This window comes from Elephas maximus, chromosome 1 (assembly GCF_024166365.1).
Source record: "Elephas maximus indicus isolate mEleMax1 chromosome 1, mEleMax1 primary haplotype, whole genome shotgun sequence".
In the NCBI taxonomy this organism is placed as follows: Eukaryota; Metazoa; Chordata; class Mammalia; order Proboscidea; family Elephantidae; genus Elephas; species Elephas maximus.
In genome coordinates, this window is record NC_064819.1 from 114,459,335 (window position 1) to 114,486,690 (window position 27,356).

Here is a 27,356-nt window from a genome sequence, read left to right on the forward strand (position 1 = left end):
TTCCCCTGTCCTTAGGGTTGCTATGAGTCAGAATCCACTGAAGGGCAGTGGGTTTTCGTTTATAGAGCCCCGTCATTGTTCTTTTGTTGATGGTGGTTTTGTTTTTTAACATACCTCATATTGTTTATAGTTTTGAGAGGGTAGAGAGAAAAGGCTACATTAAACAGTGTTGTTTCTCTCAGACCATCCATTCTGAAATAGGCTTTTGGAAGTCAGCTGGAGTTTTGGCTCATCATTGTTGCTGAGTGATAGCTCCTGCACTGTAAGTGAATCAGCCATGCTACCTTTTCGTAGCTTTGAAAAATATGTGATCAAATTTTGAGAGGTCTACAGTATTTCCTGGCAGGTAGTAGGCAATCCGAAACATTAACGTTTTTTTTTTTTAAATGCTGCATTTTCGTGTTTCCCTTGTGGAGAATTTGAGAGTTAATTATAGATCCAAACCAAAATTCACCTGTGCATGGTCTCAGTGATTGAGATGACGGTTCTGTGTAGCATCGTCACCCAGCTCTGTTCTCACATGCTCATGCTATGCTAGCTATAGTACAGCTGTTCACGGGTAGTTAAGTGCCGGTGCCAGAAACTTGGAAATACCAAACATGCATGTTTTGGCATAGACGATAATAGAGTAAAAGTGTTGCATGTGATAAAGACAACATTCCAAATAAAATACAAAAATGTTCAATAAATGGTTTTGAGGAAACTGCCTAACCACATGTGGTGGACATTTTTTTTTTTTTTAATATTCCTACTTTTTTATGCCAAAATGTATTCCAGATAAAGTTATATGTAAAAATTTAAAAAATGAATAAATAGCTGACATCAGTGTAGCAAAGATGCTATTATGCATATAAGTAACGTAAAACCAAAAATATTTTTACAATATTGATAGATCATTACATAAAACTGAACTGTTTTAATAAGATTTTTGAAAATCCAAAAGCCAAGCCAAAGACAACACACAAACTGAAAAAAATACCTGTAGATATGTAAAACAAAGGGATAATGCCCTTATTCGTAAAACCAAAAAAACCAAACCCATTGTCATCAAGTCAATTCCGACTCATAGCGACCCTACAAGACAGAGTAGAACTGCCCCGTAGAGTTTACGAGGAGCACCTGGCGGATTTGAACTGCTGACCCTTTGGTTAGCAGGCATAGCACTTAACCACCATACCACCAGGGTTTCCACCTTATTCATAAAGAGCTCTAAAATATCAATGACAAAAAGGTTGAATACCAGCAGGGAAGTGGGCAGTTCTCAAAGGAAGATATTTAAGAGGCCAGTAAGCATTTGAAAGATGTTCACCCTTATGATGATGACTTAAGTACAAATTAAAAGAAAATGTTTTCACCAATCAGACTGACAAAGATTGAAAAAGGATAAAAGGTAAAGTTGCTGAGCATATAGGTAAATGGATACCCAATAATGCACTGAGGAAGGTAAATTGCTACAGGTTTTTGGGGAGGTAGTCTGTACACATAGGTTGCGGAACCTGAGTATAATGCCAGTCATTTAATATTCTTACCTGAGCCCTTTTCTCCAACTCTCAGTTGGGCACGTTTAATAAACAGGTTTTGTTTAAATATGAGACACCTGCACTAGAATCTAAAATTAAGGGATTTGCTTTCCTTTATTTGGTTGGATAGAATTTCTTGTCTTTCTCTTTTTACCAAAAATGAATGCAGTTGCACCTGCCAAAATTAATATTTGAATCACTTAAGATGGCGTAGTTTCTAAACATAAGTCTTCTAAATCCTCTCATGTTTCATTCTTCAAGAAATACTCAGCTTTGAGAAGGAAGGAAAGAAAAAACAAATCCAAATTTCCTGGTTGACTTCATCATGTCCAAAGTGAATGATACGTTTTTGGGTTCTGACTAGCTTTTCTTGTTAACATTTGCTTCTGTTGAATGTATTTTTTCACTACTAAACTGCCATAGAACCACTGTCTCTTTGCTTAGGTATTTACACTCCTCATTAAAGCAGCCTCTGCTGTTATCAGGACTGTGAAATTACTGTAGCAACCATATCCAAAGGTTGGTTGTAGCTGTTAAAATTGGACAAAGAGGAAGATGAAGGAGAGATGTTTTCCAAATTCAATGAAACTACCATAAAGTACTTCAAAGAAAATGAAATTGTTATTTTTTAACTAATAGAAATAAACATGCCAATTTCACCTCTTTTACACTTCTGAAGAGGTTTTCAGAAATAATGTAGGTTTTCAAATGGGACAATAGGGCTATGTAACAATAATAACATCAGTGATAAAAATGGCTGACATTACTTGAGTGTTTCCTATATGCCAGGCATTGTTCTAATCCCACTGCATCTATACATGTATTTATACCAATCTTTAATCTTAATAACAACCCTAATAACTCAATAATTCAACCCCATAATAATCACTATTATCCTCATTCTGCAGGTGAAGAAACTGAGGCACAGAAAGTCTAAGTAACTCTTGTTAAGTGCTGTCGAGTCACTTCCCACTCACAGCGACCCTACGGGCAACAGAAGGAAATAGCCCCAGGTCCTGCACCATCCTCACAATTGTTGCTATGCTTGAGCCCATTGTTGAAGCCACTGTGTCAATCCATCTTGTTGAGGATCTTCCTCTTTTTCGCTGACCCTCTACCAAGCATGATGTCCTTCTCCAGGGACTGGTAACATGTCCAATATATGCACGACAAAGTCTTAACCATTCTCACTCCTAAGGGGCATTCTGGCTGTACTTCCTCCCAGACAGATTTGTTGGTTAAGATTACCCAAATAGTAAAGTGATAGAACTAGGAAGTGAAAAATATAATTGAAACTTCAACTTCTTAAGAACTTGCAAATAGAGGGGGCTAATGAATCTAGTGAGTAAATCCTGTTACAAAAAGTAAAAACCCAATTATTTCTCTGGGTTTAATGATAATACGTATTATGGATTTGTTCACTTGGTTTTACAGAAGAAAGTTTTTCATACTTATATTGGCAACTGGGTGTATTGGCAACCTCCTTTATTTTTCTTTTTTCCTTTTAACCTCAGAGTTAAATTTAAGAGTTAATTATCTTCAATACAGTATTCCTAGGATAATGATATGCCTTTGCCTATTTCATTATTTTTCTTTAAGGCAAACACCAACTGTTCTAATTAGTTCTGAGCTTATAAGAACAAGGAACTTCGGAGGAAAAAATAGAAATGTCTGTTTGGAATGTGCTTGGAAACAGGATGTACTCTAAGCCTGTGTCTTTTAGAGTTCATAAATAGCCTGACCCCTAACTTTTTAAGGTTTTCCTTGATATTGTACTTAATATCTGAAAAGTGTCTGTTCTGCAGAGAACAGCTTCTGCCCATTTCTATTAAATGAGTTTCCTCAGTTAATATTTAGAAAAACTATTTTTATACAGGATCCTTAGAACCACCCACCACAGATGTACGTTAACATCTCTTTAAAAAAGTTATCGATGTACCAGAATCACAAAAAAAAACCTCTTATTTTGACACCCAATAATTGGCATCTAATCAATTTCTTCAGCCACTTTCAACCAGGGCTTTGAATCGGTTTGTTCCAGTTCAAACCTTTCCTGAGAATTTCCATTTCCACTCCAGATATACTGAATCAGAATCTACATTTTAACAAGATCCCCAAGTGATTCTTATGTACCATAAATTTTGACAACCAGTGCTCTTCTAGTGATTCTCAGAATTGCCCCCCAACCAGGAACATTAGCACCATCTGGGAACTTGTTAGAAATGCAAATTTTCAGCAGGAGTTCCAACCAGAATGAACTGCTCTGAAGCCCTGCTTTCAGCTACCAACTTCTGCTGTATTAATAAACCCAGCATCTTCAAATGAAGAATGCTCCCAGCTTACCCCTTCATTTGATCTTGATTTTATGAGACACTTAAAAAAAAAAAAAAGATGGTAAACAGTATCCTCCCTTGTGAGCGCATTCAAACTGAAGCACTCTCCATCTGCCTTTGTGACTTGTGTGCTGTTCATTATCTCAAGGCTCAGGTAGTATGTTACGTGCTGAGATGCGCATGTAAATAAATGCTTACACAGTGGTTGAATTACAGCCATTTGAGGTATGGGAATAATCTTTGAATGACTTCTCATTTAGAAAAAAGGGTAAAAGAATTAAAATTCTCAGAATTACTCTCAATTCCACAAGTAACCTCCTTAGAAAAAAACCCCTCTCAGCCTTGGAAGTTTAATGCAGCCAAATCGCTTCCTTCTAAATAAATAAAAATACATACGGGGTGACTCTACATTATTTCTCATGCTCCATTTCCCTGTGCCCTATTTCCTATTTTATTCCTTTTCATAAGATCCTGATGTATAGATAAGTTTTATGTCTAGAAAATGTCCATCTCTAAATCAAGATTAGTATCCATTCATTAGTTTTTACACCCTAAGATTAAGTGTGATAGTATGACGGAAACTAGATACAGTGAAAATACTCGTGCTGTATGTGAGATGGTTTTCACCTTACCGAAAACGTAAACACTTCCTACAGGTGTGAGTACTTTTCTCTCTCTCTCCTCCCACTAAGGACTAATTAAGGAAGCAGACTTGAAGGATAAACTCATCGATTACATGGAAAAAGCCGCTGCACCGGTATACGTATGGCTGAAAGACCTCAGTTTCAGATTGAACTCTCAGCAGCAGGTAAGTTTATATTCACTAAAATAATGTATACCAAATGGGAAAAATACAGGAGAGATAAAATTCAACCTTATATAGAAAGAATAAATTATAATTAAGTTTTGAGGAGAAGTTATATTAAGGCTACAAGTTTTTGTTTTATTTTACTTTTAAATCTTAAATATGAGAAAAATAAGCACAAAGTATGAAATTCTTTGCAATGGAATATGAGTACAACTAGAGAAACAGATAGGAGAGCAACCTCTGAACAGAAAACCTGTTCTTGGGGAAACACTAGTATTGAATTGCAAGTGGTTAAAAAAAAAAAACTTATTAAAAAAAATTGTGCTGTAAAAGGTATAATACACCATAAAAGCAGAGATTTTTTAGTTTCTTTATAACATTTAAGTCTCCAAGGAGAGTGCCATACTTTCATTGTATGATTAATATTAATCAATGAAATATTTTAGGTATTTGCTGTATACTGATAGACACTCAAGCACCCCCAAATAAACTTCAGTTCCTAAAAGTTACCAAAAAAAAAAAAAAAACCCATTGCCATCGAGTTCATTCCGACTCAGCGACCTTATAGGACAGAGTAGAACTGCCTCATAGTGTTTCCAAGGAGTGGCTGGTGGATTCAAACTGCCAGCCTTTTGGTTAGCAGCTGAGATCTTGACCACTGTACCGCCATGGTTCCTCCTAAAAGTTATATAAGTATAATTTTCCAAGGCAATGAGATTAAGTAGTGAGTCTGTTAATATCAATAAGGCTAAAGGAGTTACACAATTTTACCTTTCAATTCTAGAACGCTGATTATGGGGACTCTATTTTTTTATAATTGAGTGGTGAAAATGTGACATTCTGATCTTGTAGCTTTCAGAGCTAATGGCTGTCATTATAACTTTCTGATATAACTCAAAAATATATAAAAAGATATTTTCTGCATCTATGAAAATTTGTGCCTTCTGTTTTTTTGTGACATTTAATAAAAACTTCGTAATTAATGAAAGATCTCCGTGGAATTCATCACTGTGTTTCCTGAAATGTTTGTTAATAATAACGCTCTCTTTGTATAGACCCATCGGAGAACTATCTCTTGATTTTAATGGCAGGAATGTTTGTCACCGTGAGTAATGTGTTTGTGAGTTGTAGAAGCTTAGTCTGAAAGGTAGATTAAAGCCAGATCCAGGAGGGGTTTGACTGTTATGAAGTTGGAGAGCTAGACTTTATTTGGAGATAACATAAACGAAAAGTAAAAAAAAAAAAAAAAGAGCTTAAGGATAACTGGAAACCCTGGTGGCGTAGTGGTTAAGTGCTACGGCTGCTAACCAAGAGCCTTGCAGTTCGAATCTGCCAGGCATTCCTTGGAAAGTCTATCAGGCAGTTCTACTCTGTCCTATAGGGTTGCTATGAGTCGGAATTGACTCGACAGCAGTGGGTTGGTTTTAAGGATAATTGTACCAAGAAACTGAATCGTGTAACTAATCACGTTTGTTTCTCTGTGTTAGCTCCTAAAAAGCTTGGAGTCAAAAGTGGGCCCTCACCTCCTGGTTATATAGAACTAAACTCTGTATGTTTTGCATATTAACACCACGGTATATTACTTTCTTACCTCCATTTCCCCCTTACCTGACTTTTTAATTTAAACAATATTTCTTGATATGTTTTACATATTTTTATGAATCATTTTATGTCGTTTTGGGAACAAACCAGGTAATAACAAATCATCAACAAAGATGTGGAGTCCCTATCTGCATTAACTGCTTTGCCAAATATTACAGCAAGAAAAGACATCAAGCCTAATTAAAAGATACATGATGAACCACCCTTTGAAATAATTTCATTTTCTGTCAAAAGATATTGAATTAGAACAAACGAATAGGTCTAACTCAAGAATCTTAATAATTTATGTGCTATACCAAACAAAAAACAGAAACAAACTGATAAACTCCCTTTTTTTTTTTCCTTACTTCAGATGACTAAAAAAGCTTTTGATCTCTCTCTCTCTGTCTCTCAAATGTTAAAGGTGGATTGTTGCTTGCTTTATTTTAAAGCAGGCTGATCTCTCCAACCTGTAACTAACTCATAGAGTAAGATACTTCATAGAAAGCTCCAAGGAAGATGTTTTGAGCTGAGAAATAGATGGCTTTTTGGATCAAATGCCTTATGATAGTTCTGTGGGAATTAATATTTGAGTTTGAGAGAATTTCCACAAGTCAAGAATGAGGTGGGAGTTGAATCTGGAAAAAGAGATGGAAGGTATGGCATGAACACAAATGGAAACTAGGATCTGAGGGGCATGGTCAAGAAAAGGGAGAATTGGAGGAGCATAGGATAAGTGAAGAGGAACAACTAAAGATTAACATATTTTTACGTGAATAATTCACGTCTTCTACATTTGTTTGCCAACCAGGCCCTCCTCCTACAAGATATTTTATAAAAATGTTATGCTAATTTTTTTTTTATTTTATTTTAACAGCAGCATGTAAAAAAATGTTTGTGTAGCAGCACTTATGAAAATACCTCAAGGGAGGCCAGGTGGGCGAGGTTAGCAAACAAACATAGAAGGTGCACATTATTTGTGTAAAAATATAGTAGCTTAGAAAGATAGACTGATACCAGATGATGGACGGCTTCAAATACTAATAAACTAAAACTTTATTTAGAGATGATGTGAGTGAGTGAAAAGTCAAGCAGATTCAAGGGTGAAGAGATGATGGCTACACTTCTTTTCTCGTCCTGAAATCTAGAAACTTGATCTCTTTGAAGTTTCTAACATTGGCCCAAACTGAACACTAGGGTCCAGAAACCTCTTGGCTTTTCTAGTGCTGCCCTGGCCCTTCTGACTCCTGTATAGAACACAAACACCTCGGTTCAAAAACACGCAGTGAACTGGAGCCCGTAGGGCTTGTTCATAAGAAATTTTTCTTTTCTTTTTTCCTACAAGTTCAGGTAATTGTCTAGACTCATGTAAGCTATATGATAGAATCTCACAGTGGATTTTAGGTAGGCCACACTCAAACCCTGAGTATCTCGTAACCACACAAGGATGCCACACAGAGAAATCAAGTAACTGCTTCTGTCTAGGCAATGTGCTGTAACGGAATGATCCCAGCTCTCTGCCTCAATCTCTGAAGCACCAGGTTCTCATACCGAGCTGAATTATCTTTGTCATCCTAGTGCCTGACTGCTAAGAGTACGTGAATCAGCTTCACTACATTGAATATAGAAAAAAAAAAAATTTTTTTTAATTAAGACCTAATTGGAATGTCGATAGAAGAAATTTTCTTGGAAACAAGCAGAAGTGGACCCCAAAATCTAGAAAATGTAATTGCATGAGAATAGGTGAAGTGGCATATATTATAACTGAAATGTATCCCCTTTTTCTTAATGTTTTCCAGTCTAAATGAGTCTCAGCCTTTGTCCACACCTGATTCTTTATCTTCAGTCTGCATTTCTCCAAGTTGTTCCTTATAACCACCTGACCCACTCAAGTCTTTCTTTAGTCTTTGCTGCACACTGTGAAAAAGAAGTTTCCTTACTTAAACCCCATGATTCCTATCCTAAACTTCAGATCATCCATTCAACAAATTAGAGTACCCCTATGTGCCAGGTCCTGTGGCAGATGCCAGGATACTGTGTAGCACAAAGCAGATATGATCCCTACTTTTATGTACTTCATAGGCCACTTGAGAAGACAGACTTGAATTAAAGAAAGTACAAATAAACGTAAAATTACAGCTGATATAAGTGCTCTGAAGGAAGAGTTTAGGGTTCAGTGAACATAATAGGAAGACAACTCAGTGTAAATACATCTCTCCAGGATGCAGTCATTGGCACTTCTTTTCTGTGTGTTATCTGATTTACCCATCCCAGTGCCTCCCTATCTTCCTTCCTTTTCCCCTATTCAGAGAGAGCAATGGTAATCAGAATTAAACCAAATCACACCCACTGCAATCAAGTCAATTCTGACTCACAGATGAGTAAGAATTAGACCCACTGAAAACAGATCATAAGGATATTCCTAGGTAGATTAAAATGTTTACAGACAAAAATTAAATGTATACTTTCACATTTATTATTAAGTGTGGAATTGCAAGAGCCCTGGAAAAGATGTTGGTGTTAAATTGTTCCACCAAATTACTGATACTGGAGAAAATGTTGAAGAATCACTTTCCTGAATCACTCAAGGTACTATAAACTTCAGTTGTATTTTATTTTATTAACCTGTGAGATAATATCAAACGTATGACTTTCCTAATTTTTTCTGATGACAAGACTTTCTGGGAGCACTTGTTAAGCATGCAGCACCCCAGGTCCTTCCCACTGCAAAATGATTTAGTGGATTATGGATGGCCCCTAGGGAATTATATTTCTGAGCGTTACTATAGATGATTCTTAGAGAAATTTAGGTAATGCTGGGCTAGATTACTTCTACAGTAAGTTTGAGTTCTAAAATTTTTTAGAAGGGTATGGTTGGGTGACATTGCTGATAAGAACATAGCCAAGGTAAACGATATAACTGAAATTTAGGGGTTCTAAATTTTTTTTCAGCTTATTTTAAGATCTTTATTTGAAAGTTCCACCTCCCCCCCCCCCCGCCCCCCGGCCCCAACGGCTTTGTTGCCTACCAAGCTTCTATCTGTCAAGGTCTTCTTAAAGTCCCAGAGGGCCTGCTATTAACTAAGGGGCTACTATGGAAAAAAAAAAACTATGGAAGGTAACGTTAATTAACCACAAATAAATGTAAGATTAGAACTATGACAAGCACTTGGGGAAATAAAGAGCACAATGTCTTTGAGGGCTGAATTTCTTGAACAAAGAGACAGTCCTAGGACAGTGGCTTTCAAATGTGAAAACCCGTTGTCATGGAGTCAATTCCAATGCATAGCAACCCTATAGGACAGAGTAGAACTGCCCCATAGAGTTTCCAAGGAGTGGCTGGTGGATTCAAATTGCCAAACTTTTTGGTTAGCAGCTGAAGCACTCGCCCACTATGCCACCAAGGTTTCCTTTTGTGAGTGGGGTGCAAATCACCCAAGAGAGACATAATGAATCAGAATTTCTGATAACAGAGACCAGGGACTTGCATTTTTAACAACCTCCCTGGGAAATCCTTGAGTACGCTAGAATTTGAACAAAAGCGATCTGAAGAAAGCCCTCTAGTGTATGGTACTGTGCTGATTAAATCCAGTCATCTTGACGTATTAATTGTGCTTAAATTTTATGTGATGGGAAAAATCTGAGTAATAATTTGGAATCATGTGACTAAAAAAAGATTAAGATAGTGATAAAGGAGATAATGTAATTTTTTTTTTTATTAAGGCATAATATATACTGGCAAATGCACACAAAATAATTATGCCACTCAATGAATTTTCACAAAGCACATACCTGTGTAACATCCATTCCGGTTGAGAAATACATTACTTCAGATGCTTCCCTTCTCCCCAAGCTCCCTTCCAAAATCACTACCTCTTCCTCCTCCCCAAAGGTAACCACTATCTTGACTTCTAAAGTCACAACTTAGTTTTGCCTGTTTTTGAATGAAATATGAATTGAATCAAACAATAAGTATCCTTTCGTATCTAGTTCCTTTTGCTGGACATTATGTTTGTGAGATTCATCCACACTACCCCATGCTCTGTGTGTTGTGGTATGCCCTCGAGTTTTTCTAACTCCTTCGACTCAACGGCACTGGGTTAGTGACCCTATAGGACAGAGTTTCCTGCCCCAGAGGGTTTCTGAGGCTGTAATCTTTATGGGAGCAGATCACCAGATCTTTTCTCCCAAGGAGTGGCTCATTGGTTCCACCCACTGACAATTTTGGTTTAGCAGCCCAACACTTTAACCATTGTGCCACCAAGGCTCCTTATTCTCTGTATAGCAGTAATTTATTCATTTTCATTGCTGTTTCGCAGTCCATAGTATGAATATTCTACAATTTAATCCTCTATTCTGCTGTTTATGGACATTTGGGTTGTTTTCAGATGAACATTGGCCTAATGAGCTCTCCTCATTTCTACCACAACTTTCTCCAACCTCTATAAACATATATATCATATATGAAAACTGTAGGACAAATAAATTTTTTTCTTCATCATGGAAAAAAATGTGAAAGGTCACAGAAGAGAATTTTAATATTATTCTGGTATTGTTTCACCTTCAAATGATTAACTGTAACTCAATGTTGAAGGTGTAGTTGTATTTCATGGGTTATTATCAGATAGTACAATGAACTTCAAAAGCCGCTGAGCATCAAAATTATCTGTGGAACTTTTTAAAGATGCTTGAGCCCCAAATCCATACATCAGATTCTGATTCATTCAGTATTCATTGCTTACCTATATGTCAAGCACCAATACATTAAGTCTATCAATTTGGTACCTCTCACTGTTGTACTATTAAAAAAAAAAAAAAATTTTGGGAAGTGTTTTCATAGGATTTTTATAGACTTAGTGCCAGTTTCTTGTGTGCTGATGAAATAACAGAGAAGTGTGTGTGCTGTGTATATGTGTGTATAATTTCCCCTCTCATGGGCATGATTGTATAGTAGGACAAGAAGTAAAGAGAGTAATAACATAAGTGAAACAACTACTAGCATAATTTGTTGTTTCTCTGGGTTCTCTGGCTCAGGTTTATGGAGCAGTGATGAACATAAATCGTGGAAATCCTTTTCAAAAGGAACTAGTGTTGGATTCATGGCCAGACTTCAAAGCTGTCATCACCCGACGGCAGAAAGAGGTACAGTTTTACAAGGCAAAAAAATAAAGAGTTGACATCAACTGAGAAGAAAAGATTAGGTAAAAGGGGTGTTAACCATGCTAGCGTATACATAGGTTAACAAGGTACATATGTCACTATTCCTAACTTGACTAGCTTTGGATTGTCAGACATATGGAAAGCCCTGTTAGTCTAAGCATTTTCAATGAAGTATTTCCTTACTGCTTCATAATAGCTAGAAGAATGGATTTTTATAGGTTAGCTTATCCATGACTTTGGTCATGTAGATAAATATGGGAGAAGATTGAAGACATCACCCACCCCATTCCAACTCTGAGAACAAAGAGAACCTCAAGTGATCAAAGATGTGTTCCCCTGACTGCATAAGGAAAGTTCTGAGAGTTCAGCTTGGTTCTCCTAGGTGGATCTATTGAACTATACCCTTTTTATTTTTATAAACTTGTGAATTATGTGTAAAATAGTCAACTAATAATAGAATATTCCTTGCTAAGACAATCCCAGAAAAAGGTGAAATAAATGCCTTAAATCCTCCCTAATGTGAATGGAATATCTTCCCAAAAGAATGAGTCAATTGAGAGTCCCCAAATTTCTTTTCTTCCCTTCACTGCAGCATATTAGCCACATTCCCACTTAACCATTGTTTTATAGATGGTTAATTTTGGTGATGGAAAATTGTCTAGACATGCCCTGCTAATGGTATCTAATCTGTTTAAGATTTGGGCTATCCAGAGGGTATGTTTCAGGTTTTTACACTTATGCCCTCTGTCCTAGGCTGAGACAGATAACCTGGACCATTATACTAATGCCTATGCTGTGTTCTACAAAGATGTCAGGGCTTACCAACAGCTATTGAAAGAACGAGATGTTATCAACTGGGACCAGGTTTTTCAAATACAAGGTAAGGTCAAGTGCAAGACACTGATACACTATGCAGTCATTTTTTCCCCACCTTTTTATCATATGTATCAGACAGACTGACCTTATGTATCACTATATATATATATATACACACACATATATATGCAATATATATACACACATGCATACATATATGTATAAACACATACACACACGTATATACATATGTTTTATATATTTATAATTTCCGTATTATAGTTTTGTAAGGACACTTATTACTCCTAATGAGGATTGGCCTTTGGGGTAGGGGAAGGCTATTGAAATGGGGCTGCTTTTAAGCGACACATTCTTTCCACTGTTACTATAGTTTGGATATTAGTGAGCACCACAACATATTTTTCCTTATTGCTATATTAATCCTTTCCCATCACAGCCTTTTAAATAAGTACGATTCAGGTTTGAGCTGATAGGTAAGACTTAATCTTCTTTTTGAAGGTGATGATTCTGGAAAGAGGAAATCAACAGACCTGCATAAGTTATCTTGAAATGATTTTACAAGAAAACTGTCTGTGGGAACTCTGAGGAGATAATTGCATGGCCATTGATGCTAGTGGTAAAAGTTTAGGCCAGAACAGAGGTAAATTAAGAGCTTGTGGTAGTTTGGACTCTTCTGGCTTCAGTGTACTACTTACTCTTCTTATTTTTCCTAATTTTAGGGGATGATGCAGGCATTGAAATAGCTGTTTTAAGGGAAGGATCTTAGAGGTCTTTATTAGTGTTGCAGGGAAATGAATTTCTTGATAATCTGACAAGAAGAGAAGGATTCCCTATGTTAAAATACAAAGTCTAGTAATTTTTTTCAGCCACAGACAAGTGAAGCCTTCTAACAAGGAAAAGCTGCTATCCACCCAGAAAATTTATAAAGAATAACTAATGCATATTTGTAAATGAAATTTTGGGTGGAGGTATAAAATCCATTCATAAATGCTCAAAAGGACCTTGTAGAGGATGTTCAAAACCATTTCACATCTTTGCAGATTTATCCTAGTTATGCTGATTAGAAAAGAGACATGTTTTTATTTCTCCCTTAGCCAATTTTGATAAATTTTCTCACTAGGATTACTTTAGTGTGGAAACTAACGTAGGTCTTCCTGTAGGGACAGATGACAATTAGTATCACCTAATTTTTAATATAATTGGCAGAGCACTGGTGGCATAGTGCTTAATAGCTATGGCTGCTAACCAAAAGATTAGCAGTTCAAATCCACCAGCCACTCCTTGGAAACCCTATAGGGAAGTTCTAGTCTGGCCTGTGGAATCAACTAGTCAGCAATGGGTTTTTTTTTTTTTAATATAACTGGCCACCAAACTGTCAGTTTTGTCGTACTATAGTGGCTTATGTACTGCTATGATGGAAGATGCTATACCACTGGTATTTCAGCAGTGTCACCCATGGTGGACAGGTTTCAGCAGAGCTTCCAAACTTAAGAGAAACTAGGAAGAAAGGCCTGGAAATCTACTTCTAAAAATTAGCCAAAGAAAAACCTATGGATCAGAACAGAATATTGTCTGGTATAGTGCTGGAAGATGAATCCCGTAGGTTGGTTGGCACTCAAAATACACAGTGTTCACAGCAATAGACTTGAGCAAACCAACAATTGTGAAGATGGTACAGGACTGAACAATGTTTTGTTCTGTTTTACATGAGAGCACCATGAGTTGGAGCTAACTCCAGAGAAACTAACAGCAGTAACTATAGCTAGAGTGATAAAGACTACTAACTTAGCATGTAAATCAGCAGTCTTTGGCTTCTGATGTGATCTCTCAACTATGGGCTTCTATGATAGTATCTGTGATTTTGAATAGCTTCTAGTATTTTTCTTCATTATTCTTAATCAGAGGTCATATTATTCTTAGAGCCGCAAACCCTGTCTATTTCTGTAACATCCTCAAATCATGAACAACTCCAAAAGCAAATTTACTGCCCATATAAATGCTTATTCTTTTTTTTTTTTTTTTTTGGCCACAGTACAGGCTCAGGTCAGAGCTACTAGTTGGGTTACTGAATAGACCGAACATTAGGCAGTGGACCTGGTCAGGGTTGGGTGTTCAGAGAAACAGCATATTCTGCAAAGGAAATGCCTTTGTCTTTTTTTTTTTTTTTTTTTACCTCAATATTAAATCAGAGTTAGCTAAAGGAGTAGCTGTAAGAGCGAACCCAGGCATCCTTAACTCCTGAATTACTACCAAATAGTAACGTTGTTGTTCTTCAACTGGAAGAAAGAGTAAAGTTGCAGAACTGAGATTTGAACAACACTGGAAACTGATATACGAGGCGACAGTACAAGAATTTTCTAAGTGGTAAGGGGACTAACCGAAGAATGTTAAATGTTGCCTTGCCGCAGTAAGGATCACATTGCATGTAGAACGTGTTTATCAGTAGGGTCTTTAGCCCAAATTGCAAAGGGTATATCATCCAACATTGGTTCAGGAAAGGTCAGCAAATGCATAGGAACTGAGGCATTAAGGGTTTCTATAATATAGTTTGTAATTTAGTTCCATGAAGAACATTTAATTTAGCAATGCCATTTACAGAGCCATTCCAACCTATTAAATCAGCTGCGGCAGTAAGATAATGTGTTCTGTTAATGGACTGATTGAAATTGGTGAAGGTGGTGAGACTAGCCAGATTATAGGTTCATTGGACAACAATTGTTGTTGTTGTTGTTGTTAGGTGCCGTCAAGTCGGAAGACTCATAGCAACCTATGCACAACAGAGTGAAACACTGCCCAGTTCTGCACCATCCTTAAAATCATTGTTATGCTTGAGCTCATTGTTGCAGCCACTGTGTCAATCCACCTCATTGAGGGTCTTCCTTTTTTCCGCTGACCCTGTACTTTGCCAGGCATGATGTCCTTCTCCAGGGACTGATCCCTCCTGACAACATGTCCAAATTATGTAAGATGCAGTCTTGCCATCCTTGCTTCTAAGGAGCATTCTGGTTGTACTTCTTCTAAGAAAGATTTGTTAGTTCTTTTGGCAGTCTGTGGTATATTTAATATTATTCACCAACAGCACAACTCAAAGGCGTCAATTCTTCTTCGGTCTTCCTTATTCATTGTCCAGCTTTCATATGCATATGATGCAAGTGAAAATACCATGCGTTAGGTCAGGCACATCTTGGTCTTCAAGGTGACATCCCTGTTTTTCAACACTTTAAAAAGGTCCTTCACAGCAGATTTACCCAATGCAATGCATCATTTGATTTCTTGACTGCTGCTTCCATGTCTGTTGATTGTGGATCCAAGTAAAATGAAATCCTTGACAACTTTAATCTTTTCTCCGTTTATCATGATGTTGCTCATTGGTCTAGTTGTGAGGATTTTTGTTTTCTTTATGTTGAGGTGTAATCCATACTGAAGGCTGTGGCCTTTGTTCTTCATCAGTAAGTGCTTCAAGTCCTCTGCACTTTCAGCAAGCAAGGTTGTGTCATCTGCATAACGAAGGTTGTTAATGAGTCTTCTTCTAATCCCGATGCCCCATTCTTCTTCATATAGTCCAGCTTCTTGGATTATTTGCTCAGCATACAGATTGAATAGGTATGGTGAAAGGATACAACCTGACGCACACCTTTCCTGACTTTAAACCAATCAGTATCCCCTTGTTCTGTCCAAACAACTACCTCTTGATCTATGTAAAGGTTTCTCATGAGCACAATTAAGTGTTCTGGAATTCCCATTCTTCACAATGTTATCCATAATTTGTTATGACCCACACAGTCAAATGCCTTTCCATAGTCAATAAAACACAGGTAACATCTTTTTGATATTCCCTGCTTTCAGCCAGGGTCCATCTGACATCAGCAATGATATCCCTGGTTCCACGTCCTCTTCTGAAACCAGCCTGAATTTCTGGCAGTTCCCTGTCGATAATACTGCTGCAGCCATTTTTGAATGATCTTCAGCAAAATTTTGCTTGCGTGTAATGTTAATGATATTGTTCTATAATTTCCACATTCGGTTGGGTCACCTTTCTTGGGAATAGGCATAAAGGATAACAATTAAACCTCCAACCTCCATTATTTTATTATAATTCTGAGGAACAGGTTATGATAAAGCGGTGGAATTTAAGGTTAAAAAAAAAAAAAATGGCATGGCAGTGGCATCTGACCTCCTCTAACTTCATATGGGGGAAGGAGAATCCAGATCAACAGCCCAAAGCTGATTGCTGTGAGGCAGAGGTCAGATATACCTCCTCTCTTCACCATCTTTACCAATTCTAATACCATCTATCCCTCCCATGACACTCTCTACTTCACTGCCAGATTAAATAATTCTTTGCAATGGCCACTCAGAACTCACAGGCCATACTAACAGTTATGGGGTTTGTTAGGGAAGTAACAATTATAATTCAGGTTCAGGAGTGCTCAGGATACAGTTCTTTGATCAGGCAGCATCTTCTCAGCCATGCCCACAGGCAGGTCTGTCTCTGGCCCTCAGCCTCTCAGCCTAGCCTCTGCCCTGCTCAGGAAAGTGTTACAAAGCTCTTTTAGCTCTGCTGATAAGTGCCCAGAGGCACCCCACTCCACCAGTAAACCTTGGCCCGAAGGCACTCAGCCCTAGCTCTGTGGATCAGCAAACCTAGCTCCATCAAGTGTACAGAGGCACTCCACTCCACCAACAAGCCTCCTGCCTGAAAGCACTCACTTTCTCACTTAGTGGGCGGTGAGGCCCACCACACCTTCTGCTAGCCTCCTGCCTCTGCTGCTGCCATTTCTCTGCTGTCATCTGTTGCCTTCTTCTGTGTCACAGCTCTTTCTCTCTGTCTCCTAGTTCTAGGAGCTTCTCCGTGTAGGGATCCTGGGTCCAAAGGGCGAGATCCACTCCTGGCTCTTCTTTCTTGATGATTGTAAGATCCTCTCTTCCCACCTCTGGGATGGCTCATTTTAAGCCTAATGTGATGGCAAAACTGGCCTATCCCCTTGGTGGTCCACAATTACCTTATTTGCATAGTCCTACCCAGTCAACCATGGTGAGAAAGGCCATATAAAAGCGATCCATTGCACAGCAAACAGTAACCTCTCTAAAAAAAAATCTAGCCACTATTAATTTGTAGGCCCGTCCTTGAACATTAACTTTATTTTGATTATCTGGTCATAGCAATGTATATAATGGAGTGCTACTGAGATTCTCCGAGAAATGTCATTGTCAGATCTCTACAATGGCTCATAGGGTTCCAATTTTAGCCTTTGCAGGAAGGTTATAATTTAGTGTTAGAACTCTACATTCATTCCACATGCTCCCTAGGATTGTTCTTTTCCTCATTAGTCATGGGAGGAAATGTTAGTCCCTGAGTAAGGTGTTTGATTTAAAAGAACATCTTGTTGTGACTTTTTTCTTCAGATTTTTCTTTTTGGGTTCTCTGGCAATATTCTGTCACCTCTGATAATTTCTGTTGACTGGCTACTTGCTAATCCACTCAAATTTGCCTCAGGAAGCTTTTTTTTTTCTGAGGTCAGCCTGTAAGCAAGGAGGCTGAAAGGCTGTGCCCTAGGATTCCACTGCGTCTGTACCAAAATATTGCCTAAAATGTCTAGTGACTTTCTAATTTCTGCCACTGATTTCTGAATCACTTTACAATTTTGGATTTTGGTAGAGAAGGCTTCTGTAATGGTCTAAAGCAAATTTTTCCCTATTTCTCTAGCATTCTCTAAACCTCATTAATTTTGTCTTATCTGATCTGTATTTTGATTTGGCCCTTTAGAACCACCCTTAACCTGATAGGGCAACTAATAGTTGTGCAAGTTGGTGAAGTTCTGGCAGCCCTGAAATATGAAGGTGTAAAGATTTTCTAAAGGAGTGCTGGTGGCACAATGGTTAAGCACTCAGCAGCTAACTGAAAAGTCAGCAGTTCGAAACCACACATCAGCTCTGAGGAGGAAAAGATCTGATGATCTGCTTCTGTAAAGATTACAGCCTAGGAAACCCTATGGGACAATTCTACTTTGTCCTGTATGTCACTATGAGTCAGAATCAACTTCACAGCACGTAACAATAAGAAAAAAGATTTTCTAAACTCCTCAATAAATATTTTCCCATCCCCAGTGGACTTGAGGAAGTCTTTTTCTGTAATATGAAGTTTTTCTTGAGACCCACAGTTTTAAAACAGCATGATCTTTCCCTGAGGGATGAGATAAGTCCTTAAAGGGAATTGTGGGATAGTCTGTCCCTTACTCTGTGTGCTCAGTAACAAGGAGGAGATAGAGTTATCAAATCTAAAGGGAAAAGGAGTTTGGTAACCCCAGGAAGATAAGGAAGTTGAGAGAAATGCAAGGTCTCCTCATCTGAAAAGTTGGAACCCTGGGATTCTGTAAGTTAGGGTAGAAATTGAGCCCTAGAGGCAGGAAGACAGGAAGAGGAAGAGGTAGAGAAACTGGAGGGGCTGTTAGGAAAGGCTAGAATAAGAACAATGGCATGCCTTTTTTTTTTTTAGGTCCTGCAAGGAAAGTCTTCAATGGAGTTAATTCTGTATTACTGAGGAATTTAGATGCTTTGGTGTATCAGTCAAAAGAGGGAGACTATTGCAGTTCGGGTTTTGCCTTCTTTTAGTTCTAAAGTGCTATGGAAGTATAGGATCTTGTTTCAATAATTCCCAAAAGTGGTCATTGTAATTCTAAACAACCTTTGGTATAATTATGCCATTTTATTATATATGTACATGAACTCGGATTACAATGAACAGATATATAATGTCCAAGAGCCCTAATGAGTGATGAAGAATGATTCTTTGAATTGAAAGGCCTCATAACAAACAAAAAAGGAAATCCTTCAACAGCCAGTGGATACCCTTATAAATTGGGTGCTGCTATTTCCATACAGTAAAGACCGACCTCGTTTTCTGGTTACACAGTAGTCCCTGAACCTGTGTTGTTAAGAGGGGTATGGCCCAAAGCAGGAATCTTCTTTGGAATATCTTAGATAAGACACAGATGGACTAACAGAATAGAACAATTTTCCTCTCCTTGTACCACTGAAGGAAGGAACCAAATTCCCTCTCCATATCTACACACAGAGAGGCCACATGGCTGTGAACCAGAATAAACAGAAGCGCATGAGACAGAGCAGAACAAATTTATCAAGAGCCAAAGTAGGTTTAGTCACCATGGTAAAAAAAGAAAAAGAAAAAAGTAAAAACCAGTGTTCAAGTATTGGTGATCTATCTCTTGCAGTAAGTGATTAACTTAGGTGGTCTTGATAGGATCTTCAGAACTGATAAAAGAAAATAATAGAATGACTACTAGAGACTAAAGACAGAGAGCTGAGTGAAAGTTTTATTGCCAAGCAGCAAACCCAGTTCAGCACAAAGTCTAGATAATCTCTCAGGGATGAGCTTTGGAGGAGGAGAAATGGGACAGATGTTTTAAAGCCAAGCTGTCTCTGTTCCTTTTTAGGAAAGCAAAATCTCTGGGTTTGATTGCCTGGTGATGTCTGAATTTGTCAGTTGTATAATCACTGTGGTGGTTGGACGTGGTGTTGAATAAAAAACAAATCCGACTTAGTAAAGAGAGACTTTTATTCAAAAGGATTATCTAGAGGGGGGATAAGGGATTATTACAACGGAGAAAGGAGGACTATTGCAATAGGGAGAACACTGACCGTAAGATCAGCACGTGTCTCATCAGTTAAGCATAAAGGGTTTTTTGCATATTAACACAAGAGTAAACAAAGCTAGACAGAATCAGGAGTGAAGAAGTGGGATAAAAGGGGGATGTGATTAGATAGTAGATCAGAAAATGTTTTGTACGGAGGACAGCCTATTTTCAGAAGGGGCTCTTAATGAGATACCGTAACCTGGTTCAGGCTGAGGGTGGGCCAAAGTTCAAGGACCCTAGGGAAAAGAAAGAAGCTTAACCAAAGTTTGGTTAGCAAGTATTTTGTTCGAATTGATCAGTGAGGACAAACATTTCAGCTAATCATTTATGAGGCAAAGAATGGGAATTTGGAAGGCCTGTGTCAGCATTAGCATAGGTAAACAAGGAGATATCTATGAGTCTTATTTAAGTCATATGGAGAAGGATGTTCTTTACAGTCAGCCATTTTCTGGAACACAAAAGGTGAGGGGACTTCTTTAACCATTGCTGTTTTCCAGGATCACAGTTAGGAGAAAGAAATTCTTTTTGCACTACCATCCATCCTTTTGGTTGGTGTTGATTCTTTCCTCAAAGATAGTCTTTTTTCACTTCTTAGATGCAATTCAAGTTCATAATATAGGATTCTAGCCACATCTATAATTTTAATAGCATTAACTTTTCATCAGTTACTTAACCAATGCTTATCGAAGACCTGTTATCATTTTTGGGGGCCTAATTCCTTGAGGCAGGAGCTAAGGCTCAGATATCAGACTGTGTTCAGCATGGCTTCCCATTCATGTATTTTTCAAGAGAAAGTCTCAGGGCCAATTTAGAGAAGTGACTTAAACCATGGAGAGGAAACATGACATTAGATATGAACGAAGTGGGAAACTCAGTGTCTAAGGCATTCAATTATCAGAGCACAAACTGGAAAAGATAGAGCAGATGAAATTTTGGAGATGCAGAACAAGGGTGTTAACCTTCCTTACAACTAACCCCATAAGAACAAAGCCTATACCATTCTTGTGTTCCACAGTGAAGCAGGTGCCCTGCACAGTGCTTTATACAAAACAGGAAAGATTTATAACTAACATATTATAGCTGTAATAAGTGAATGGGATCTAGGTGAGTTTAAATTCAGGATAAATCTCACCAACATTGAATTTCATTTCTCCGATGGGCATATGACATTTGGGCTGGAAGAGTCTTTAAAGTTGGAGTACCATGTCAAACAAGTCTGAGATCTTTTATACTTTTAGTTGTATGGTATATTACAGACTTCTACTGTTATAAAACATTGCCCCACACTTTCAGGAGCTTAAAATCAGTCTGAGGTTCAAAAAAAATCAAAATTCCTATAGTAAATTCCAAATTTCCATGAGCTAGTCCCACCAGAAATTTCCATGGAACACCACACTATATGACCACAGTTAGCAGCATGATGGGAATTCAAAAATTCCACATAAAATTTGAAAATCAGACACAAAATAACCAGTATATACAAACAGTTAAGCACTCAGCTACTAACCAAAAGGTTGGCCGATCAAGCCCACCCAGTGGCTCCATGGGAGAAATATCTGGCAATTTGTTCTGTAAAGATCACATCCAAGAAAACCCAATGGTGCAGTTCTACTGTCACATGGGGTCGCTATGAGTTGTAATTGACTCAATGGCACCTAACAACAGCAACAAATATGTATATATAATGGCTAGAATAATATACGGTGGCAGTGTCAAACTGGTGGTATTGATGATACTTGGTGGCATGATGGTTAAAAGCTACAACTGCTAACCAAAAGGTCAGCAGTTTGAATCTACCAGGCACTCCTTGGAAACTCTGTGGGGCAGTTCTACTCTGTCTTATAGGGTCACTAAAGTTAGAATCAACTTGATGGCAATGGTTTTTTGTTTTTTTTTTTTTTTTTAGTATAAAAATAGTACAGGGCCACATGAACTAGAGACTTACATCATCCTGAGACCAGGAGAACTAGATGGTGCCCGGCCACAACCAATGACTGCCCTGACGGGGAGCACAACAGAGAACCCCTGAGGGAGCAGGAGAACAGTGGGATACAGACCCCAAATTCTCATAAAAAGGCCAGACTTAATGGTCTGACTGAGACTAGAAGAATCCTGGCGGTCATGGTCCCCAAACCTTCTGTTGGCCCAGGACAGGAACCATTCCCGAAGACTACTCATCAGACATGGAAGGGACTGGACAATGGGTTGGAGAGAGATGCTGATGAAGAGTGAGCTACTTGTATCAGGTGGACACCTGAGACTGTATTGGCATCTCCTGTCTGGAGGGGAGATGGGAGGGTAGAGGGGGTTAGAAACTGGCAAAACGGTCATGAAAGGAGAGACTGGAAGAAGGGAGCGGGCTGACTCATTCGGGGGAGAGTAAGTGGGAGTATGGAGTAAGGTGTATATAAGCTTATATGTGACAGACTGACTTGATTTGTAACTTTCACTTAAAGCACAATAAAAATTATTTAAAAAAAAGAGGAAAAGACAAATATGATTGAAAGGAACAGAAAATTGATGTTATTAAACTATCTTTTTGCTTTGTTTTATAGAATATGTGATTTCTGTAAATTGTGAGAAGATAAAAAGTTCTGAACCAGTTGCAATAACTAGAAAGTTGCATCGTTTCCAGCAAAGCGACTTTCAAGGAAGTATATTAATGTAAACTTACAGAAGGCAAACAGAAGCCCATCTTGCATTTTTTTTTGACCCATGTAATTCAACTCTTCTATAAAAAAAAAAAAAAAAATTTTTATGGTTATCCCAAAACCTTCTGCATCAGAACTCTTGCTAGTGTCAAAATTTCACTGAAAATAAAATTATCATTGAGCATGAAAAAAAAAAACAGTGCAGCAAATGTCCTTTTTTTATTCTTTCAGTTAAAATGCCCACGCTTTTCATTATGTCTTCCTGTATACAGGGCTGCAGAGTGACTTATACGATGCTTCCAAAGCTGTTGCCAACTCAAAGCAGTTGGATGTAAAGCTAACTTCCTTCAAGGCGGTTCGTTTTTCTCCTATTTCAACTGTGCCAGACATCAGTTCCCTGTATGTAAACCAATTTTCTGCATTTGGGGCAGGTATTACTGTTATAGAAGTAGAGTAACTGGAATTCTTAGTATCATTAAGGAATATTTAGGCATCTTAGAGTTGGGCCATTGAAACTAAATTATTAGTGTGTGTGTTTACTGTGTACTCTTTTCCTTTCCCTTGTGCTTGACTACTTTTTCTGGGAAATGAAATCAATACATTTGTCCATAGTTACAAAGGAGCACTGTATTTTCATATTATACTGTTAAAACAAAAATCATATTAAGCCAATAATAGAGACTGATGTTTGTTTAATGTACAATTTGAAAATCAGGGTACTATTTCAACTAGGCAGTCAAAAGTGTTCCGGAAGGAAAGAATTCCCAAAGATTCTTATACTCCATTTTATCGACATTGCCTTGGAAATGGTGCCAGAACAGTGTATTTATATAATAACAACTTACTCTAAAACACAGCTTCTAGTATGATCTTGGAGTTTCTGTTTCTCCAAACTGAGAACATAGGTCTGACTGTACATAGATACTTCTTCAAAAGAGCCCAATGCCTAAGGCTAAGTGGTCTTTACTAATTTATCTAGACCACTGCTTGGCTTAAAGGTGACTTTTAGAACCAGTTTCCTCAAGGCACAAGATTCAAAAGAACATCTGAGGGCAATGGCCTGGGTGGGTCACCCTACCTTCGTGGACTCCAAAAATCTGGATTCCAGGAGAATTAAAACCCTGTTTCTCAATACACAGAAAAAAAATCATTTCTCACCATTCTCCTCCCCACATGCTTCTAAATTGTCTCTATCATCTGAGCCCAAGGTTATTTTTACTGCTTTCATTGTTTCTGGAGTGGGGATACAGAACTGACTTATGTTGAGCTCTTACATCCAAGTCATGAAATGTTTTAGCTATATAATCTGTTTAATCCTTACCACAACTCTATAAAATATGACTATTATTCTCTTTTTCAACAGAGTTGAAATAACATACAAGAGTAAAATGTAGAGCCAGGAAGTAATCCCCAGAAGTCTAATTCCTGAATCCAAGCCTTTGAACATTTGCTATTTTATACCTACATTCTCCTTTTCTTACTTTGGAGTCCCTGCCTTTTTACTAGTTACCTTCACTGTAGCTTAGCCTTTCTCAGCCTTAATTTCTTCTTAAAGATTAAATTATAATACCTACCTTACATGGTTTTTGTGAGAATCAAACAAGATAATTGAAAGGACTCACCTCAGTAAACATTTTCTTCACTTCTAGGGGGTTCTTGGTTATCTAGTGTTGCAAAAACACAAATACCACAAGCAGATGGCTTTAACAAACAGAAATTTGTTTCCCATAGTTTAGGAGGTTAAAAATCCAAATTCAGAGCACTGGCTCAAGGGGAAGTCTCTGTGTCTCTCTGTCAGCTCTCGGGGAAGGTCCTTGTCTGTTCGGCTTCTGTTTCCTGGTTCCTTGAAGATCTCCAAGTGGCTTGGCACCCATCTTTCCCCATCTCTGCTGGCTTTATTGCTCTTTTTGTGTTTTGTGAGACATTGACTCAAGACATGCCCTATACTAATCCTGTCTCATTAACATAACAAAGACAACCCATTCAAAAATGGGATTTTAACGACTGGCCACAGCAAACAGCTTGGTGTGTTTTGATAGAGGTTAGAATTTACAACACATATTTTGGGACACACAATTCAGTCCATAACAGGGGGTATTGAAGGAATTGATGAGCAAAACAAGACAAAACCTCAAGAACGGTAGATCCTTTAGATCATAGTAATGCAACTGGACTTTATTTTTAATTATGAAAAATTTCAAACATACATAAAGTTGAGAGAATAGTAAAACAAATCTTCCATTAACACACGGCTAATCTTTTTTTTTTTTTTTAATCTTGTTTCATACAGGCCTCTATCTACTCCTTCCAACCCCCAGATTATTCTGAAGGAAATTCCAGGCATTATCCTTACATATTTTAGCGTGTTTTTTTTTTTTTTTTGTCTCTAAAAGATAAGAGTTTTTAAAAACAACAAGAAAACTAGTGTCACTCCTTAAAAAACATTAACACTAAAATAACAAGTTAGTATTCACATTTCTGCAACTGTCATATAATTTTTTGGAATAGTTTGTTTTGAATCAGGGTCTATATAAGGCCCATGCACTGCAGTTGGTAATATGTCTCTCAAGTGTCTTTTGACCTATAGGGTTTTTATTTCTTGTGTTATTATTTGTTGAAGAAACCAGATTTTTTAGTCCCCTGGAGTTTCCCACAATCTGTTTACTGATCATGTCTCTGAGATGTCTTTCAAAATTTTCCTCAGTCCCCCGGTCAGACCTTTTAAAAATCAGGTTTCAACTTGAATTGATCTTGTTTGCATAGAAAGACAATTTGTCTTTAGGTCATTACCCAAGTATATGTATTCTTTATTTTCCATACCTGCCCTTCAGATACAAGGTCATAGCCTGGAACATGATTATTCCTAAAACACTTGTTTTTATTTGCAGTGACAGTTCTGCCTGAGGCTTATTTGCCCTGGTTTTAAAGTTCAGTTTCAAAAACTGAATTATGAATCCTAGCCAGTTATTGACTTTATTTATTTATTTTACCCCTACTTAGTGGTTAGATGACTAACCACTGCCAGAGCCCACAGTATGCCTGAAATGCGAACCAAGGCCGAGCAACCACTAATAAAATGAAAACACAAGGTTGCTTGATTAAGAAGATCATAGTAAGAGTCACATTACCAGTCTCTTAATAGTCACCACCCACCATCAATTGCCATTGAGTCAATTCCAACTCATAGCGACCCTATAGGGACAGAGTAAAATGCCCCATAGGGTTTACAAGGAGCGGCTGGTGAATTCAAACTGCCTCCAACCTTTTTGTTTTGCAGCCGAGCTCTTAACCACTATACCACCAGGACTCCAGAAGATGGTATTTGCTAGGTGCTGACTTCTCGGATGACATTTCAGTTTGAATCAGTGTGGAAAGAGAAGCAGTTGTTCACATCACATAATTCCAAGCTCACATTTCTTATATGATATTTTCTTCTAGAATGGGGTCTTCCCCACGACTAACCTACTTGAGTGTCGCTGATGCTGATCTACTCAACCGGACTTGGTCACGGGGCGGCAATGAACAGTGTCTCCGGTACATCACCAGCCTCATCTCTTGCTTCCCCAGTGTGTGTGTCCGTGATGAGAGGGGAAGCCCGGTCTCCTGGTCTATCACAGACCAGTTTGCCACCATGTGCCATGGCTACACCCTGCCAGAGCATCGCAGGAAAGGTTATAGCCAACTGGTGGCCCTCACACTGGCCAGAAAGCTGCAAAGCCGGGGATTCCCTTCTCAGGGCAATGTCCTGGATGACAACACTGCATCCATAAGCCTCCTGAAGAGTGTCCATGCTGAATTTTTGCCTTGTCGATTTTATAGGCTTATTCTTACCCCTGCAACTTTCTCTGGTCAAGCTCACCTCTAGCCCAGAAAAACTCTAGGAATTGTCTTACTTTCCCTGAACACATACCCACACTTTAGCTGCCAGTGTGGGGAGAATTAAAATTGGAATCGGGAATCTAGGGTTGTTGAAAAGGGGCTGTAGAAGACATGTTGGATCAGCTCTGAGAAGCCTTCCTTCTTTGAGCCTCAAGTTTCTGTGCTAAATAACTGTAAGGGTCAGGAGTAGCCATGTCTGAGTATAGAGAATGATTGTCTTCCTTTGGGATCCACTGCAGGAAATAAGGTTTGAAAGCCAGGGGGTTTCAGCACAGTAGCAGAAAAACTGCATGAGAGCAAATGATTTGAACAGGAGCTTGTGGCTACGGCTTCCTTGTGGCTGCTTGGACCTCTGCTCTGTATTTACATATTCAGACCAGTTCCCTGCTGTCAAAATGGCCAGGTACCCTGCTGCTGTATCTCCCAACTTCTGTTCTCACCACCTCTGAAGTTCTCTGTAGAGTACCCTACTTTTATTCCCTTTAATTTACTGGCTCTCTCCTCCTGCCTTTAACTCTAGCCTATAATTCTTCCCCATGAATGCTTGAAAGCAATGGCTCCCACATTTCAGTGTGTGTGAAAATCAGTTGAAGGGGAGATTATAACAGATTGCTGGGCTCCACCTCCAGAGTTTCTGATTCTGTAGGTCTGGTGTAGGGCCTGAGGATCCACTTTTTTTTTTTTTTTTTTTTCTATTGTGCTTTAGATAAAGGTTTACAGAGCAAATTAGTTTCCCATTCAATAGTTTATATACAAATTGTTCCATGACATAGGTTGTACTCCCTACGGTGTGTCAGCACTGTTTCCATTACCACCGAGTTCCCCGTTTTCATTTCTACAGTTCTCCTGCCCTTTTCTGCCTTTTCATCTTTGCTTTTGGGTATATGTTGTCCTTTTTGTCTCATGTAGATGATTGTCCAAAGGATCACTTT

At 38.2% G+C, this 27,356-nt stretch overlaps 1 protein-coding gene across 1 annotated transcript; it reads left to right on the forward strand.

Moving 5' to 3' along the window:
- The first annotated feature begins 926 nt into the window (after nucleotides 1–926).
- On the forward strand, nucleotides 927–27,014 carry GLYATL3 (glycine-N-acyltransferase like 3). The gene is made up of 7 exons (XM_049893934.1): nucleotides 927–2,666; nucleotides 4,546–4,661; nucleotides 8,727–8,831; nucleotides 11,277–11,384; nucleotides 12,156–12,282; nucleotides 22,818–22,944; nucleotides 25,984–27,014. The coding sequence occupies exons 2-7, from the start codon at nucleotides 4,590–4,592 to the stop codon at nucleotides 26,408–26,410; spliced, it is 966 nt and encodes a 321-aa protein (XP_049749891.1). The 5' UTR covers nucleotides 927–2,666; nucleotides 4,546–4,589; the 3' UTR covers nucleotides 26,411–27,014.
- The last annotated feature ends 342 nt before the right edge of the window (nucleotides 27,015–27,356 follow it).